Consider the following 17,152-nt stretch of genomic DNA (forward strand, 5'->3'; position numbering starts at 1 on the left):
CTTTTGAATCAGTCGCGTAATCACCAGTAACAGTATCTAGGTGTCATCTGCATAGTTAGTGTATGTGACACCCAGATAGTCAAGAATATCGAAGAAAGGCTTCATAAACACATTGTACAGGGTAGGGGAGACACAAGACACTTGCAGGACCCCGCAAAGGACTGCTGATGGTTCAGCAGAAGCGGAAGGTCAGAATACCCGCATAGTTCTGTTTTCCAAGAAGGATCTGATCCATGAGGTGGCTTTGTCTGAGAAGTGTGCAACTGGTTTAAGGTGATGGCAGATAATTTGGTGGTTGACCAGATCAAAAGCTGCCGATAGGTCGAGCAGTAGAAGAATGGCAAGCTTTCCCTTATCTTTTAAGTCCTCGATTTGTGTTTTTAAGTCAATAAGGGAAGTATCTGTTCCGTGTCTAGTATGGAAACCCGATTGTCAGAGGCCCAAATGTTTATTAGATTCTAGGTAGGCCTGAATTTGAAGGTAGGCGGCCCTATCGAGGATTTTTAGTAGGAAGGGCACCGTGGTAATAGGTCTGTAGTTGGCAGGATTACTTGGATCAAGGGTGGGTTTTTTGATTAATGGGATGACCCATGCATGCTTAAAGTTATCAGGCACGATCCCTGATTTAAAAGAGGCGTTTATAAAGGTGGTGATGAAAGGAGCAAGGTAATGGGCGGCCTCCGTGACGATAGGTGCAGGGCACAAGTCACCTTGGCAGTTGGAAGGTTTAAGTTTTTTGAAAGGGGTGAGAAGCTGAATGGTTTAAAGGAATATGAAAATGCAGTGATGTTGTGTGCAGGAGAGTTAGATGCTGGGTCAGGGAATAGGCTACATTTTTAGGTGTTAATTTTAGTTTACAATGTGGAGATTTTATCGAGGAGCGCTTTTGTGATGTTAGTGCACCACAAAGTGTCAGTGTTGCACTGGTGCACAGGGGGCTATAGGAGACTCAAGTTCTTTGATGATCTTGAAGAGCTCTTTGGTGCTGGATTCAGTCTGCAAGGCACGTTTGTTGTAAGCATCTTTTTTTGCTAGGAATATAGCTTCTTTGTAGTTAGAAGATGCAGTAATCAAGGTGCTTTTATTGGCGTTGGATGGGATAATTTTCCAGTGCGCCTCTGCAAGTCTTTTAGCTTTGCGGAGATCTATAAGATGTGATGTAAACCAGGAGTTGAGATGAGGGCGTTGGGAGGAATCTGGCATTGATTAGAGCGCCTTTGATTAGAGAGTCTTTAGTACTAGGAGGGCTGTTATCCGAGAGGGTTGATGCATTGTTATGGACAGAGGTCAGAGGGCCAGTATGATTAATGACAATTGTAGAATTATCCTGGTGCGAGGATAGTTTGCTATTAGTGCAAGGGTATGGACGATATGTTTTTTGGCAAAATCTGGAGCCTAGACTCTAATTTCTGAGGTGGGTAGAGCAAGGTTGGTTTGGCGTGGGTTTGGTTGCGAAATGTTGGAGCCAGAGGGCTAGGGAGTTCAGATAGGGGTTGGTGTCTATGGCACGGAGCTCTGTCGGCAGAGGGTGAGAGTGGTTGGTGATAGCTGAGGGCAGTAATGCGAAGATATGAAGTTGAGAGTGTGACAATATCTAGCAGAGTTATGTTGTATTTGTTGCACGTGAATTATATTATAGTGCAGTAGGTCGATGCTGGTGTTGAAGGTAGATCAGGGGATTAATGCTGAATTGAGGAGCATGAAAAGAGTGTAGTATATCCAGTGGAGCCAATGCATTGTAACGTGTGAGGGCAAGAGAGGTGGTTAAAGGTTGTGAGTATTCAGGCTTCTAGGACGGGTGCTGGTGATCTAATTAGGGTGCAAGAGGGGTGGTATAGTCAATACCAAATTGGAGTAGCACAATACTGAAGGCAGGGAAGAAGCAGTTCTAGCAATGTAACACACCTGTAGATGGACCAAAAGTATTGGTACTAGTAGTATGTCTGACTGGTATTGGTATGTAGATACAAATAATGAATAGCAGGATTACACATTCATCCGTGAAAACAGGGGTGTTATGCTGTGAACATTGAGGCACAGAGTGAAGGGCTATACTCGTAAATAAACATTAGCTTTGGAACATTGGTTACGGGTCCTATATACACTAGAGCAGCTATAGGTTAAGGCAAATTAATGTACATACAAGCAATCAAGAAGTTAGCAACAGCTATCAGTAGTGAGGGCCAACAGCATTGCAAGCGTCAGGTGCAACAAATATGCTGTGTAGGTCGAATGAGTGCCGATTGATGCAGGTAAAGGCAGGCAAAAGAGTTTACTAAGCTAGTTACCACTATGAAATGGCTGACATAAGCAACATTGAATGGAGATAAATAAATGCAAGTAGCGGCATGCAAAGTAGATCTGTAGACTAGTAACCGTTCTACAATGGCTAATAAAGACAACATCCAGATGATCAAATGCAACAAAAGCGCTGTATCAATCGGATTAAGTACTAAAGGTGAAATAAAATTAGATTATGTAGCGTGCTAACTCACGCGCTGAAGCTTACAGGTATCCAAGTCCAACAGCAGAGAATGGTCAGATAACGCAGCTGCACGTCATTAAGTGTGTCTGTGGGTACTTCTTTAGGCTCTAGACATGTACTCTAAGCTGTCAGTGTGCGTCAATATCCTAGTAGTACGTTAGGATGTCACTTGAGCAACTTTTAGGGAAAGGGCAGCCTGTGCAAGCGGGTAGATTGTGTCTTACCTCAGTATACTGAAGGCTTAAAATGGTTCACCCGCGCAACCAGTACACGAATAGGCGCAGAACAGGGCCTTTTCAATCACAGGCCTTCTCAGTGAACGGGCCGGCTTCTGCCTACCGGCCGATGTGCTGCATTAAAATGCAGTTACATTGCCTAGCAATGCGTCGGCCCGCCATATTAGAAGCAGACAGGCAGCTTCATCAAATAGTAGTATTAGTGGCTGAGAGAGAGGTGGAGATGAGTAAGAGATTCAAAGAGTTTCCCCTAGTGTGGGTAGACAGGTTATGGCATACCTCTCAACTCACACGCTTTTGGAAGGTGTCACTCGCCAGTGAGGCAGCTCTCTCACCCGCACAGCTCCCTCCATGCCCATAGGAATCAATGGGCTTTCAGGCACAAAATACAAAATCGGGTGTTTTCACCCGCGCAGGGGACATGAAAGGTTGAGAGCTGTGGGTTATGGATAGAGAGAGCTATGGGTTATGGATAGAGTGGATTGTGCAGCCACAAAAAAATACTGTAATTCAGATTGGTGAGAAAAGGTTGGGGAGGGAAGGTTAAAGTCACCTAAGAGAATAAGGTGATGTTTATTGGAAAGAGAATCAAGGAGTTGCCCAAGTTCATCAAAGCACGGTCCAGTGGGACCATGTTAGGACTCACCACCTGAGCTGCCCCTCAGCGCAGTTGGAGGAATACATGAGCCGTCTGGATTTCAGAAGAAGGCAGAAGGACTCGCTAAAGTTGATGACTAGTTATTCCTACCAATGTACCCCTCTGTTGTGTGATATTGACAATCAGAATGGTCTATTAATTGAAAGAATGAGAGACATACACCACGACACAGCTGACTGCAAAACAAAATGTGGTAAATTATACAGGTTAAGGTATCAGAAGTATAGAACAAAAGATAAGTTAAGGGCTAATCTCTAAACAGGAAGAGTATTCCTTAAATAGAAGAATGGTGGCAGCAGTAGGCATGGTTATGGTACAGCAGCCGCCCCTCGTACCTCCCAGTGGGCTGGAATCTACCTAGAATCAGAGAATACCCAGTGAGAGTGTGGAGTGGCGATAACAATAACTATAGGTGATAATAAGGGGTATTTATTTACCAGGAGTGTGGCAACTGTAGCAGCAGGAAGTCCTAAAAAGTTTGGAAAGTCCAGGAGCAGAAAACGTAGAAAAGGACCTATCCAAATGGCACGTGGACGCCTGAAAGTTGGGTTGGTGCACTATCAGCAAGCGTCTCAAGTCCGTGCACAGGGAGGTTGCAATAGCACTGAGGAGTTTCCAAGAAGTGACAGCTGGACGATCTGATGCAGAGTCCAGGGAGCAAAGGAGTGGTTGGCAACGTGTGAATAGTTCCAAGAACAAAGTCATAGACGAAGGAGTCCGGGGACAAATCCGAAATCAGCGTAGAGCGGATGGTAATATGTCCAAAAGGAAGCAGAGAAATCAGTTAGGCAGGAAGGATCAGATTACCGTGGAGACAGAGACAGCCATACCAGACAAAAGGGTCAAGCAGAAATGGAGTCCAGCAAAAAAAAGCATGGGTCAGCAGTGGGAAATCCAAAAGTAGCAACACAATCAAGGAATCAGGAAGCACACTTCAATCAGAAGCGCCTGAGTACTGGAGAAGGCGGTCTTAAATCCTCCATGCCATGTGACCTGGAGGGACATGCCTCCTCACTCAGGCCGTACAGGGTTTTCCACCATCACCATGGTAACCCCCATCGCACGAGGAACAGTACTTTCCTTCAGCATGGGGAAAGCCTTTCATAGCGTCAGGAGCGTGCAATCCTGTGCGTGTAGTGATCCTTGGTGTGTAGTTATGGTCTTCTATATGTATGACAAACCCGGGGAGCATGTGTGTGCAGATTCCTGACAGCATCCTCCCCCAATGAGCCCATCGCCCCTGGGCAGCATGACACTGGGACAGAAGTAGGGGAGCATTGATGTTACTCTCAGGTTCCCAAGTCCGATCCTCTGGACCATACCCCTTCCAATCAACTAGATACACCTAGGTACACCCCTACGGATCTTGGAATCGAGAATGGCATTTACCTCGTATTCGTCTGTACCATGCACAGACACAGGAGGAGGACGAGAAGAGAGTCTAGAGTCTGGATGGAAAGGCTTAACCAAGGAAACATGTAAAACAGGATGTCCCTTCCATGAAGACGGTAAAGGGTTAATGATCTCAGTGACCTCATAAGGGCCCACAAACCGTGGCAGCAAGGCCGTGCGACAAATTATCCAAAAGGATTATAGTGGATAACCAGACCTGCACCCTGACCCAATTTTCTGGGCAGGTGACCGATGATTGTCTGCAAAAGCCTTGGAGCGCTCCTGAGCATCCGCTAGATGCTGTTTAATGTCTTGATGCATCCCAGTCAATTCCCGAACACAGTGAAGAGTGGCTGGATTGTTCAGGGGAAAAACAGGCTTGAAGGGGAAAGCACATGGGTGTTGGCCGTAAAGCGCAAAGAAAGGTGTGTAACCAGTAGAGGTATCTACTGAGTTGTGAAAGCTGCTATTCCCCACAAATATAATAAAATAGTCAAATAAAATACACTAATGGACACACCACAGTAGGGAATGAGACCAGGACCAAGTGCGGGTGAAGTGAAAGACAAGTCTTTATATAAAGCGCTTTGGATTAAGGAGCTTTATAAATAACACATTATTATCATTATCGTTAAAGTTAAATGTGGCACGCAGAGGACTCTGCTTACTCCAAGAGGGCTCTGCCCGCAAAACAGAAAATACATGTTATATTACAAAAACAGGTCATCTATGACGTGTGCTAAAGGGGATATATTCAGTATTATTCATTGGAAAAAGGGGACTGGGCAATATGTAGCACGTATGGATGGTGTTCCTTGATTGGTTGGTACCAAGTTGTAACTTCGTGGATCACGTGGTTCAGCTGGGCTCATCTAGGAGTGGTGCGAGGTCAGGCGATGTCCAAGTCGTGATCATGTAGACTATCTGACATTTGTCCTTATGGCCACACATGCCTGAACATTATGTATACGTTTTGACATATAAGAATTATATTACTAGATGTTTGACCTGGACAATAACAGTGAGAATACATGGGTCCAGGTGCCTAATTTATTCAAAATATTTCATTGACACATTCATCAAGTGTTCCTTTAGATCTCAAGAGAGAATGGTTTATTGTTTGTTAGTACGAGAAGACTATATGGCCACACATAGGATTAGTGCTGGGGGGTGAACTGGGGTGGCACACAGATGAGGGGCATGCAACTATCACATCAAAAAGACTTTGGGGTGAGGCGTCTTGTAGTCTATATTTCTTTGAATGGGGTCTGTGGGCACAAGGCAGGTTTGTGGAGACAAATGGTTTTTTCCAGGACCAGGCTGTGGCCCGGTCATTCACAGGGCAGTGATGTAAACGGGAAGGTGAGAGATACAGTGTTTAATTTGATACTTTTTACGCCCAGGTTTTCGTGAGAACAGGACGGCTGCAGAGACGGCAGAAGGGAGGAGGTGGGGGGTTGGCTTGCTGACTGTGCGCAAACACTAAAGGGGAGAGATGCAGGCTGGCTTCTAATGTTTGAGTGTGGCCTAATATAAAATGGAGTCGGTGACTAAACAAAATGGAGTCTCGTGGCGTACATTCCATGCACTGTTATGTGTCATTCAATGGGTACCTCACACCTTGCCCAGGGGCATGTGGTCAGCCGCGGAATGAGCATATCATGTGCACTCTAATAGGAATAAAGGGGGGGCATGGGAGACCCTTCCTCCCTTACAGTTGATATAGACGAATTCTGCAGCCACTAACATAGACATCCAAGTCTCCTGGTGCTGAAGGGTGAGGCAGCAGAGGTACTGTTTGAGGGTGGCATTGAGCCACTAGGTTTGGCCATCTGTCTAGGGATGGTATGCACTGGAGTATCGTTTGTCAATGCCAAAATATGACGTGAGTGATCTCCAGTAGTGTGAGGTAAATTGTGAACCCCAATCTCAGACAGTAGGCCTCATTCCTACTTAGGCGGTAAGGGATAACGGTCACCGGTAAGGAGACGGGTGCCTTTAAACCCTTACTACCCAATTCCAAGGTCCCGTAGCGGGAGCCGCAAAGAACGTGTGTTCTGACCACACGTCCTTTACGGGTCCCGCTAAGAGACCAGGGCGCTAATTACGGGCCTGCTATTTACGGGCCTGTAATTAGAGCCTTCCCCATTCCCATTTGAGCCCTATAGGGGCTCAAATGGGAATGGGGAATGGTTGGTTGAATGGGGACTTACCGGGTCCGCACAGGTCGGAATGTCCCAGTAAATCCCCATTTAACCAGACCGAACCCGGACCCGGTATTGGAGGCAGCCATGGTGCTAATAGCACCATAGCTGCCTCCAATCTCGGAATGAGGCCCGATGATAGCAGGGAGGCCAAAGAAGTGAAAGACATGCTTCAAAAATAAATCAGCGAGCAGCAGGGCAGTAGTGAGACCACGACAGAGAACAAAGATATCCATTTTGGTAACGTAGTCTACCACGACCCAAATCGTGTTTTATTCTTGTACAGATTGCAACTCGACAATGAAGTCCATGGACAAAATGTTCCTGGGATGCTGGGGAACAGGTAAATGCCATAGAAGTCCCATTGGTTTGGCTGGAGCGGTTTTACATTGTGCACATATGGCACAAGACAAGATGTATTCCGCAATATCCCGATGCATAGCGGGCAACCAACACCACCTGAAAAGGAGGTCCAGAGTCTTCCTCCTCCCAAGATGGGCTGCAAGCACAGAATCATGGCACCACTGTAGGGCAGTACGGTGGGTGGCTGCATCAGGGTTGTAAATCTGACCCTGTACATAGGGTAGCGACTGAACAATGTCTATTTTGTAATCAGTGATTTCATGAGGATTCCTCGAGACCCATTCCTGGATGGAGGACTTGAGGGAAGACTGAGGCGTGCAACTGCAGAAAACCTGATTAGGGAGTAGAAGAGAACCATCAAACGCAGTTGAGGTTGAGGTCCCATGCATACGGGAAAGAGCATCAGCCTTAGAGTGCAGATGCCCTGGACGATACGTAATGGTGAAATCAAACATCCAAATGATCTTGTGCCAACGAGCGTGTCGGGCTGTCAAACACTTGACGAATTTCAAAGCTAGGAGGTTATGGTGATCCGTATATGCCTGTGCCAGAAGAACTGCCCCCAATAGGTGATGCCTCTACTCCATGAAAGCATTGCGTACTGCCAGTAAGTCACGTTCTGGGATGGTGTAATTCTGTTCATACTGCGTTAGCTTCCTGGAGTAGAAAGCAACGGGGTGAAGTACACCATTGTCCACACACTGTTGGGACACAATAGCACCCACAGCTATACCAGAAACATCCGCTTTGACGACATAAGGTACAGCAGAATTCAGATATTGCAGTATGGTGCCGTGGTAACGGCAGCCTTGAGTGCTTCAAATGCATTCTGTGCTTCAGGGGCCACGAGAACGGGGTCTTGTTACTGGTAAGGGCAGTCAGACGAGCAACCACAGAGGAGAAAGGCCTGACAAATCTTCTATAAAAATTGGCGAAGCTGAGAAACAACTGTAGCGCCTTCAGGTTGTCCAGGGTAGGCCATTTGAGAACCATTGTTACCTTGGCTTGGTTCATTTTTACTCCTTTGTTGGTCAGATCCTAGCCAAAAATTCCACTTCAGTGGCATGAAAAATGTGTTTCTTGGCCTTGTCACACAAATGGTTTTCCCTAAAACGCTGCAAGACAGAGGAAACATGCTTGTGCATATGAAGGTGAATAGATCACAATGTCGTCAAGGTAAATTACGACAAACTGATCTATCATGTCCAGGAACACGTCGTTCATGAAGAACTGGAACGTGGCTGGGCATTGCAAAGCCCAGAGGACATGACAAATATTCTAACAGGCCGTAACAGGTCTTAAATGTGGTCTTATATTCATCGCCTTTACGGATCCTAACAAGGTTAAAGGCCCCACGCAGATACAGTTTTGTGAACAGAACAGAGGCACCCAGTTGATCTAGTAAGATGATAATTAGAGGGAAGGGATACTGATTACTGATAGTGACAACATTGAGAGCCCTGTAATCTATGCAGGGTCTCAAATCCCCTTCTTTCTTCCGAACAAATAACAAAGGCGAGTCAGCGGGAGACTGGGATGGGCAAATTAACCCCATGAGTTGGGCTTATTTCAATACCACATTTTCCTTCTGGGTAAGGGAGTACACACATCCGGTAGGGATCTTGGCTCCCGGGATCAGGTCTATGGGACAGTCAGAGGGTCTATGGGGAGGCAATTGTTCAGTGTTGCCTTTGTCAAAGACATGTTATAAGCCCTAGGAAAGGGGTTGCCACAACTGACCCAATGACGAAGCGGTGTCCAGAAGTGGTCAACAAGGACTGGGCTGTTGTCTAACGCATGAGCCCAAACAGTGAGACTCACAATAGTCTGAAAGGAAACAGACTTCATTGCCAACCTATGACTGGATTGTGTTAAGAAAGCCATGGAAGACCCGAAATAACCTTTAAATGTGGTGCAATCAAGTCGAAAGCTATTAGTTCATCGTGTCTGCATTCGGTGGTCATATTCAGGTCGGTAGAACCATTCACTCAATAGGCCAATGGGCAAGGTGGTTCCATCTACCACGTTGACTACCTCAGGTCGAGGTTTATGGATGACAGAGATTCCCATCTCATGGGATGTACATTGATGTAGTTGCCTGTAGCCCCTGAATCAATGACCGCCGACGTGTTTGAGGGTTTAACCTAAGGGAACAAGAACTCAACCATGACCGTAAAGGGGGACCATAAAGGTTACTCAACAATCGCACTCTGTCTATTGTCGAGCCGTTGCGTTTCCTGGCCTCTTAACTGGTCTTGTGGGGCAAGACCGCAGAAAGTGTTCTGAGGAACCGCAGTAAAGACAGAGATTGTTCCTCCTTCGGTTTTCCATCTCCGCAGGAGACAATGGACCACGCACTGTACCTATCTGCATCGGTTCCATGTCCCCTCCAGCTGTGGTGTCAAAACGTGTGTGTGGACCGGAAGAAGGGGCCTCCTCTCGCCTTTCCTTTCGGCTTTTCTGGTGTCTATCTGGAGCATGAGGTCTAGAAGCTCAGGGAATGCTGTAGGAACCACAGGTCCGGTGGCCAGGGTGTCCTTCAGGAAATCAGAAAGACCTTTGTAAAATACAGCAGCCTTTTTGTCTTCAGGCCATCCTGTTTCAACCACCATTTGGTTGAACTTCACTTAATAGGTTAACAGGGGTGAATCCCCTTGGTGCATGCCAAGCAGTTCTAAATCAGTGGCCTGTGTTTTGTATCGAGTGTTGAAAACATGAACCACGGTGGTGATCAGTGTGTCACAATCATAAAGCATGTAACTATTCTCTTTTAACTAAGGGTTAGCCCATGCCGCAGCGTTCCTCCCGGGTAAGACAACACAAAGGTTACCTTAGTTATAGAGTCAGGGAAGGAGGTCGGACGACACAAGAAATGGAGCCTACATTAATTAATGAAGGTTCTATATTGTTTAGGTTCTCCGTTGAATCTCTCAGGGGGGAGCCAACGGGAACTGAGTAGACATAAGTACAGGAACGGGATCCTGCCTGGGCAATGGAAAACCCAATCTGGAGGTTACTGTAGGAGGAGGTGTTTCTGCTCCGGGGGGACGCGTTGAGGTCTGTAGGGCATCAATACGACGTTGCATGGCTTTGTGTGCAGCCGTCATGTCTGCACAGAGCTGCCCCTCGGAGTGGTTGGAGGAATCCAAGAGCTGTTGGGATTTCAGAAGAAGGCAGAAGGACTTGCTAAAGTTGATGACGAGTTCCTCCTACCAATGTACCCCTGTTGTGTGATATTGACAATCAGAAGGGTCTATTAAATTGAAAGAATGGGAGACACACAACACAACACCGCCGGCTGTAAAACATGAAAAAACTTGGTATATTATACAGGTTATGGTAGCAGAAGTATACAACAAAAGATCAGGTAAGGGCTAACCTCAAAACAGAAGAGTATTCCTTAAGTAGAAGAATGGTAGCAGCAGTAGGCATGGTTATGGTACAGAAGCATCCCGTACCACCCAGTGGGTTGGACTCTACCTAGAATCAGAGAAGGCCCAGTGACAGTGTGGAGTGGCGATAACAATGACTATAAGTGATAATGAGGGGTATTTCTTACCAGGCGTGTGACAACTGTAGCAGCATGAAGTTCTGAAAAGCCCTGAAAGTCCAGGAGCAGAAAACATAGAAAAGAACCTATCCCGACGGCACGAGGACAGCTGAAAGTTGGATTGGTGCACTATCAGCAAGCATCTCTAGTCTGTGCACAGGAAGGTTGCAGTAGCACTGAGGAATTTTGAAGAAGTGACAGCTGGACAATCCGATGCAGAGTCCGGGGAGCAATAGAGTGTTCAGCAACGTGTGAATAGTTCCAAGAACTGTGTTGGAGGTGAAGGAGTCTGGGGATGAATGCGAAATCAGTGTTGAGTGGGTGGCAATATATCCAAACAGGAGGCAGAGAAGTCTGTTATACAGGCAGGGTCAGATTACTGTGGAGACAGAGACAGCAGTACCAGACAAAAGGGTCAAGCAGAAATGAAGTCCAAGAAAACAAAGCATGGGTCAGCAGTGGGAAATCCAAGTAGCAATGCGTTACGTGTTCAGGGTTTTCCACCATCACTATGGCAACCCTCAACGTGCGAGGAATGGCCCTCTCCTTCTGTGTGGGAAAAGCCTTTCATAGTGTCCGGAGCATGCAATCCTGTGCGTGGAGTGTTTCTTGGTGTGTAGGTATGTTCTTCTTTGTGTATGACAAACCCTGGGAGCACGTGTGCGTAGATTCCTGACAGACCAGGAGGGCGATAGATGGAGATGAAGTGAACCACGTGAGGCAGACCAGAAGTAGAGATGGCGAATTCAAAAGATGTAGAGAGGAGGTGCCTTTGGGGATTTGTGAGGCAGTAATAGAGTAGGTGCCCAACCCCTACACCTCTGCCAGTCAGACAAGGAGAGAGAATGAAGAATAATTTGGTGCCATGTAGGACTGTTTGAGTATCAGCATCAGATTAAGAAATCAATTTTTCTGTGATAGCAACAAGAACTATGTGACTAGGTGAGGAGAGCTGGCATGAAAGTAGTCAGTAGTAAAGGATGTGTTGTTGCATACAGACTGAGAATTCCAGAGTGCAATGTTCAGTTGATGTTGGTGCTCAGTTGATGCAGTAAGGAAGAGTAGAGACAATGAGTCTCAGAGGAAGGGGGATGTTAGGGGAGGTAGATTAGTTCTTCGGCTTGTTTGTTGGAAGAAGGTGAAATGGATATTCAGTAGTGGGAGTTATGAGATGTGAGTTTATCATAGGGATAGGAAAGGAGGAAGTTGTAGTGTGATTGGAGAAATCATAGGAAAGGTGAGTAGGAACAGCAGCAGGATTAGCAGGAGTGAATGCATTATAGTAATCAAGTGTCCAGAGACAGCATAGTAATTAGCCAGTTTGGGGTACACACAGGTGCACTATGGAGGAAGGCAAAAGGAAAGGTGCATAGGCAAAGAGATAAATAGGTTGGTTAATTGCTGGTCTTTACCCTTTACTGAACCATCCTTCACTGGGACACCACTGACGGGATGCCCCTAGGGAGCTCAGAAGTGTTGTCACATGCTCTTCTCACCAGATCATCTAGTCCATCAGTGGATGGTGTCACTGATTTTGTCCCTGGTGTCCCCTGACATCTACAGGCAGCCTCAGCCAGATGGAAAGAGTGCCTTTGGTGGTGCAGGGGAAAGCTCTGTGTTGCTCTTAGCCCAGTTGAAGCCCCATTTGGAGGTGTAAAGACCTTTGAAAGATAGCTATCCGGGTCAGAGTTCCCGTGTCCAGTGCCTAGTGTGATCCTTGATGCATCTTGAAGGTCCCCTGACCTCTGCAGGCAGCCTCAGGCACATGGAACCAAAATCAATAAAATCTCAAAAGAGTTTCTCTTTTCTTATTTTACAGCTCTTTGCAATCATTAAGTGTAACATTATGCACCCATATAAACATCTTTACTTACTCTGAAAAGGTTTCATAACACTCCGATTACCCAGTCGCTGCTTCCCATGCTAGCTTGTGAGTCTTTTAGGGCTTGGTGAAGTGCATAGTGGCTTTACCAATAGGTTCTATTAACACCTGCTGCCTGTGTTTTATTCTCTAATGACCCCTTTTTGATACAATTGATCTGAATCTTCTCTGGCCCCTGTTATCAGCGACTCAAAGAGAACATTTCACAATCTCTAGAGGGGCGATTACTTCTTTGCTCTGGCCAGTCTAAGCCAGGCATAATAATAACGCATCCCCTCTTTTGCTTGTGTCATTAGGGCCTTGTTTGCCTTTCTGCATGCTTACCACACACCACGTGGCTGAGTCTAAAGACCACCTTTCTTGCTCATTGCCAAACATCAATCCCCTGCTATATCTCTGTGCTGTTAGTATACTTCTAAGGGGCTCATTACAAGTTTCTCGGTATCCCGTCGGTAATTCTGGTGAGATACCAGGAAACTGACCCTCCCGTCACCAGCACCCGATGTCCCAGTATTACCAGGATATTCCAGGTGCCAGCAACAGAGGTAAATCGCATTCCATGGAGTCTCATACAACTCCATGGTGGGGATTGCCAGAATTACTGGCACGTGTTCCAGTAATTCTGGCATTTATTTGCTAGTGAGGGCCTGATTTACCTTCAGCTCTTGGTTTTGCCTGCCCGGGAAATTTTCCAGTGCCGGAATTACCAGCAATTTTCCTAGCAACTTTCCCAGACCGGCAAGCACGTAATGACCCCGTGTCCACCCAGGACATCAAAGATGATATCACAAATGTCATTGATGACATCACTGATGACATCACATGTTTGGCTCCCGCTTTTTTCCTTTAGTGATATATCTTAGCCAGTAATACTTAGGAACAAAGAAATCAAAAAGTATTATATTTGTAGACTTATACCTCAAATATGTTCTTACAGTAATTCATTTGGGTTTCACTCACAGCATATGAAACTTATACATTGGGAGAATACACACTTGAAAGATACCAATGATTTATGTGTATGAAGACAATCAGTAAGGTTATCAACACTTTCTTATTGTTCTGCTGTTTTTTTATTACTGTACTTTCTCTGGATATGCTCATATTTGTATTCGCATTACTCTCTTTAGGGTGCAGTCACATCATGTGATAGTTATCCATAGGGAAGTAGTAGGTTTGAAGCAGAGCAATCATTTCTGTGCATAAAGATAATCAGGTAGGTTATGAACAATTTCTGGTTCTACTGCTGCTTTTTTGTGTACTTCACTTTCCCTGTATATACTCATATTTGTATGTGTTGTTGTGTCTTTGTGTTTTGTATATAACAATGAAATTATATAGGAAGTGGGTTTCATTAGCTACTTATTACATGTAGCACAGTACACAGAACTCTAATACAAAGGCATTTATCATTTCACTATTCAACATGGGAAGATTATGAATATTGCACCTCCATCATGTATGCTGCACACAATGCTTATGTTTGTACATGAGTAGCTTATTATACTGTAAAGAACTTCATGATAGAATGCTATTTATATCAATGCATTGCTTAATGCACTACATCGCTCATGACATCTATTCCAATTATCCTTGACAATTTGTTTGTCAACATTATAATAAGAATCCCTTGTACAGACTTTTCATGAGAATTACATGCACATGTGATGTCATCAGTGATGTCATCAATGACATTTGCAATGTCATCTTTGATGTCCTGGTTGTTAGTCTTAGCAATGCACATTGGTGGCACTAGTTATGGTTGCTTAGCTTACCATAACTGGCGAATTTCAGGGGGTTTTCGGTTTTACTTTGAACCATAACATCCCTTTAACAAAGTTTTTTTACTGAATTTCATAGGTTTTTAGTAGCGCAACGTAACCGTAACGTCCCTTTAACAACTTTTTGTATTGAATTTCATAGGTTTTTAGTAGCGCAACTTAACCATAACGCCCCTTTAACAACATTTTTTTACTGAATTTCATAGGTTTTTAATAGCACAACTTAACCGTAACTCTCTTTATCAAAGTTGTACTGAATATACATATTCATAGTGTGAATTTGATAGATGTTTACTGGGATTCCCTTACTTTATATACATGTAACATAGAACATACTGAACCCCCAGCTAGTGATTTTGATGTCCACGGACTGTGCGTATGTCCGCTGAAGGACGTGGACAACATCAACACTACCCAAAAACTCAGGGGGTATCTTAAATTGTTCTATCATGACATATAAACACTGAACAAGTTCAAAAAGCAGCACATAAACACATTATATCTAATAATAAATAAAAATGTTGAAAATAAGCATCCATCTCTAGCAGAATTTGTACAAAAAGTTCAAACAAAAAATCTAATAGAGTCATTAAGCAAAACAAAACAAGCATCCAGTACAAAAACGTTGCCTCCTCTTTCAAAATGTAAAACGAAACAGAAAGTGATTAACAAGAATTCAGCTACTACTAACACTGCTCCTATAAATCTTGATGTAGTGGCAAGTAACCATACAAAAAAGGTATTTTGCAACAAATGTTCCGCCACCGAGTCCTTCAGAATCCTATAAAAACAGGAGCGAAATCATGCACAACCCTTAAAACCTACTGTATAAAATTAATCTTAGAAGCTCTCATAGACAGTGCAATCCTTCTCAAAAGAAAGTTATTTATTTTAGTGTTAAACAATGAAACCACTAACAAAACTAACTACTAATTTACAAAAAAAGACTTCTCAATAAACGGAATGTCAATCAAAATAACTTCTTAAATAAAAACCAAACAAACACAATTACCATACATATCAGTGGACGAGGGTATGAAAAACTTAATAATACCAGTATGGAACAAGAAACGCTGCTCACTAAAATATCCCCAGAAAACTCTGTATCACCTCTCCATCAGACTGAACCAAAACGTCCAGTGTACAAATGGCCGTGCACGTCAATGTGTAACATTGACAAAAAGTCTATCAAATCGTTATGCCAGTTCCTCAATCAATATGTTTAAGGCAAAGACAAATTCAAAATGAAACTTCTACAAAATATGAATACCTGTCCAGTGCGCAAACACACAGGACTACAAGGACATTAATTAGCCTGCATTTCAGGACCTAATTGCAAATGCACCTTCCATCATATCAAAATGATATGAACACATCATTGATCTATAAGACATCTAGTCCATGAACTGTACTATGCTAAAAGCCCAGCTTGAGCATTAGACAATTTAAATAACAATCTTCTACATGGTACAGCCAAAGACCTACTCGAAGAAATAGAGCATACCCAGAGAAAACATTTTGGAAGTGAAAGCCACTTACAAATTGCAATAGCTTTACAACAGACTAGGAACAATTCTACAAATGGCAACCTTCTACTACACACATACAAAAAAGAAATACTGAAATTTAAAAGTACATCCGCTGAAGTACCAAACCATGTGTGTGTGTGTTGCCGCAGAATTTTTTTATAAAAGTAGCACAAAAACTGTAGACATAACATACAAAATAGAAGACAATAAAGATTCCAAATGGTTTGAATTAGCTCTCTATTTTATAGCAGAAAACAAATACGAAATAAATGACCCTTTAATACTTTGCAGTTACTGCACTGCAAAACTTGACAACAACCAAACTCCTTCATGTGCTATCACAAACAACTTAATATCCCACTACCAAAACCCTTGCAACAACTCCATTTATATGAGAGCATCATAATTCAAACAGTGCATCCATTTCAAGGAATAATACGCCTTCAACCAAAAACAGCAAAATGACCTCCCTCAGAATTAGTGAAAGTTATTTATTGCAAAGTAGTTGATTTACCATTAGATCTGAAAGAGAATATAAATGCTCTAGGAGTGCAACGTCCAATAGAGCAATCTTTAATTGTCTTAGTAAATGGTGTACCTACAAAAGACAAAAAATTTGGCAACAACTCGTAGACTTACATGAAGTTAGACAAGCCTTGCAATATCTAAAAGACAACAATGAATGCTACAAAGAAATGAATATTGAAGAAAACCTGAGGGAAATGACTGAAATAATTCAAGAGTCACCAGAAACGGGTCAATTTGAACTTCTAGATCCTGCTACAGTATCCAATATTTTAGACCATTATACAATTCATCCATCACACTCTAAAGACACCATAGATGATGCACTAGAAACATACCAAATGCAACAAACCAAAAGATCACCAATCAGCATATGGGAAAAAAGTATAGAAGCACATGCTTTTCCTCTACTCTTTCCTACTGGGAAAGGAGAAAGGTACGATGATAGACCCACTTAGATAACAGCATCAGAATACCGCTCAATACAAATGTATTCTGAAGATCCCAGATTTAGACAAAATGTGGAATACATATTCCACCTACTCTT

General features: G+C 43.9%; 1 protein-coding gene across 1 annotated transcript in view; it reads right to left on the bottom strand.

Annotated features, from left to right (window-relative positions):
- Positions 1 to 17,152, bottom strand: part of LOC138579698 (olfactory receptor 1G1-like) — a 52,351-nt gene that overhangs the window by 23,608 nt on the left and 11,591 nt on the right. Inside the window, exon 4 of the mRNA XM_069649936.1 lies at positions 7,941 to 7,995. Within this exon, the coding sequence (XP_069506037.1) occupies positions 7,941 to 7,995 (55 nt within the window). The remainder of the gene's footprint in view (positions 1 to 7,940; positions 7,996 to 17,152) is intronic.

The sequence above is a fragment of the Ambystoma mexicanum genome, chromosome 3p (assembly GCF_040938575.1).
Source record: "Ambystoma mexicanum isolate Mex_15411 chromosome 3p, UKY_AmexF1_1, whole genome shotgun sequence".
NCBI classification, from domain to species: domain Eukaryota; kingdom Metazoa; phylum Chordata; class Amphibia; order Caudata; family Ambystomatidae; genus Ambystoma; species Ambystoma mexicanum.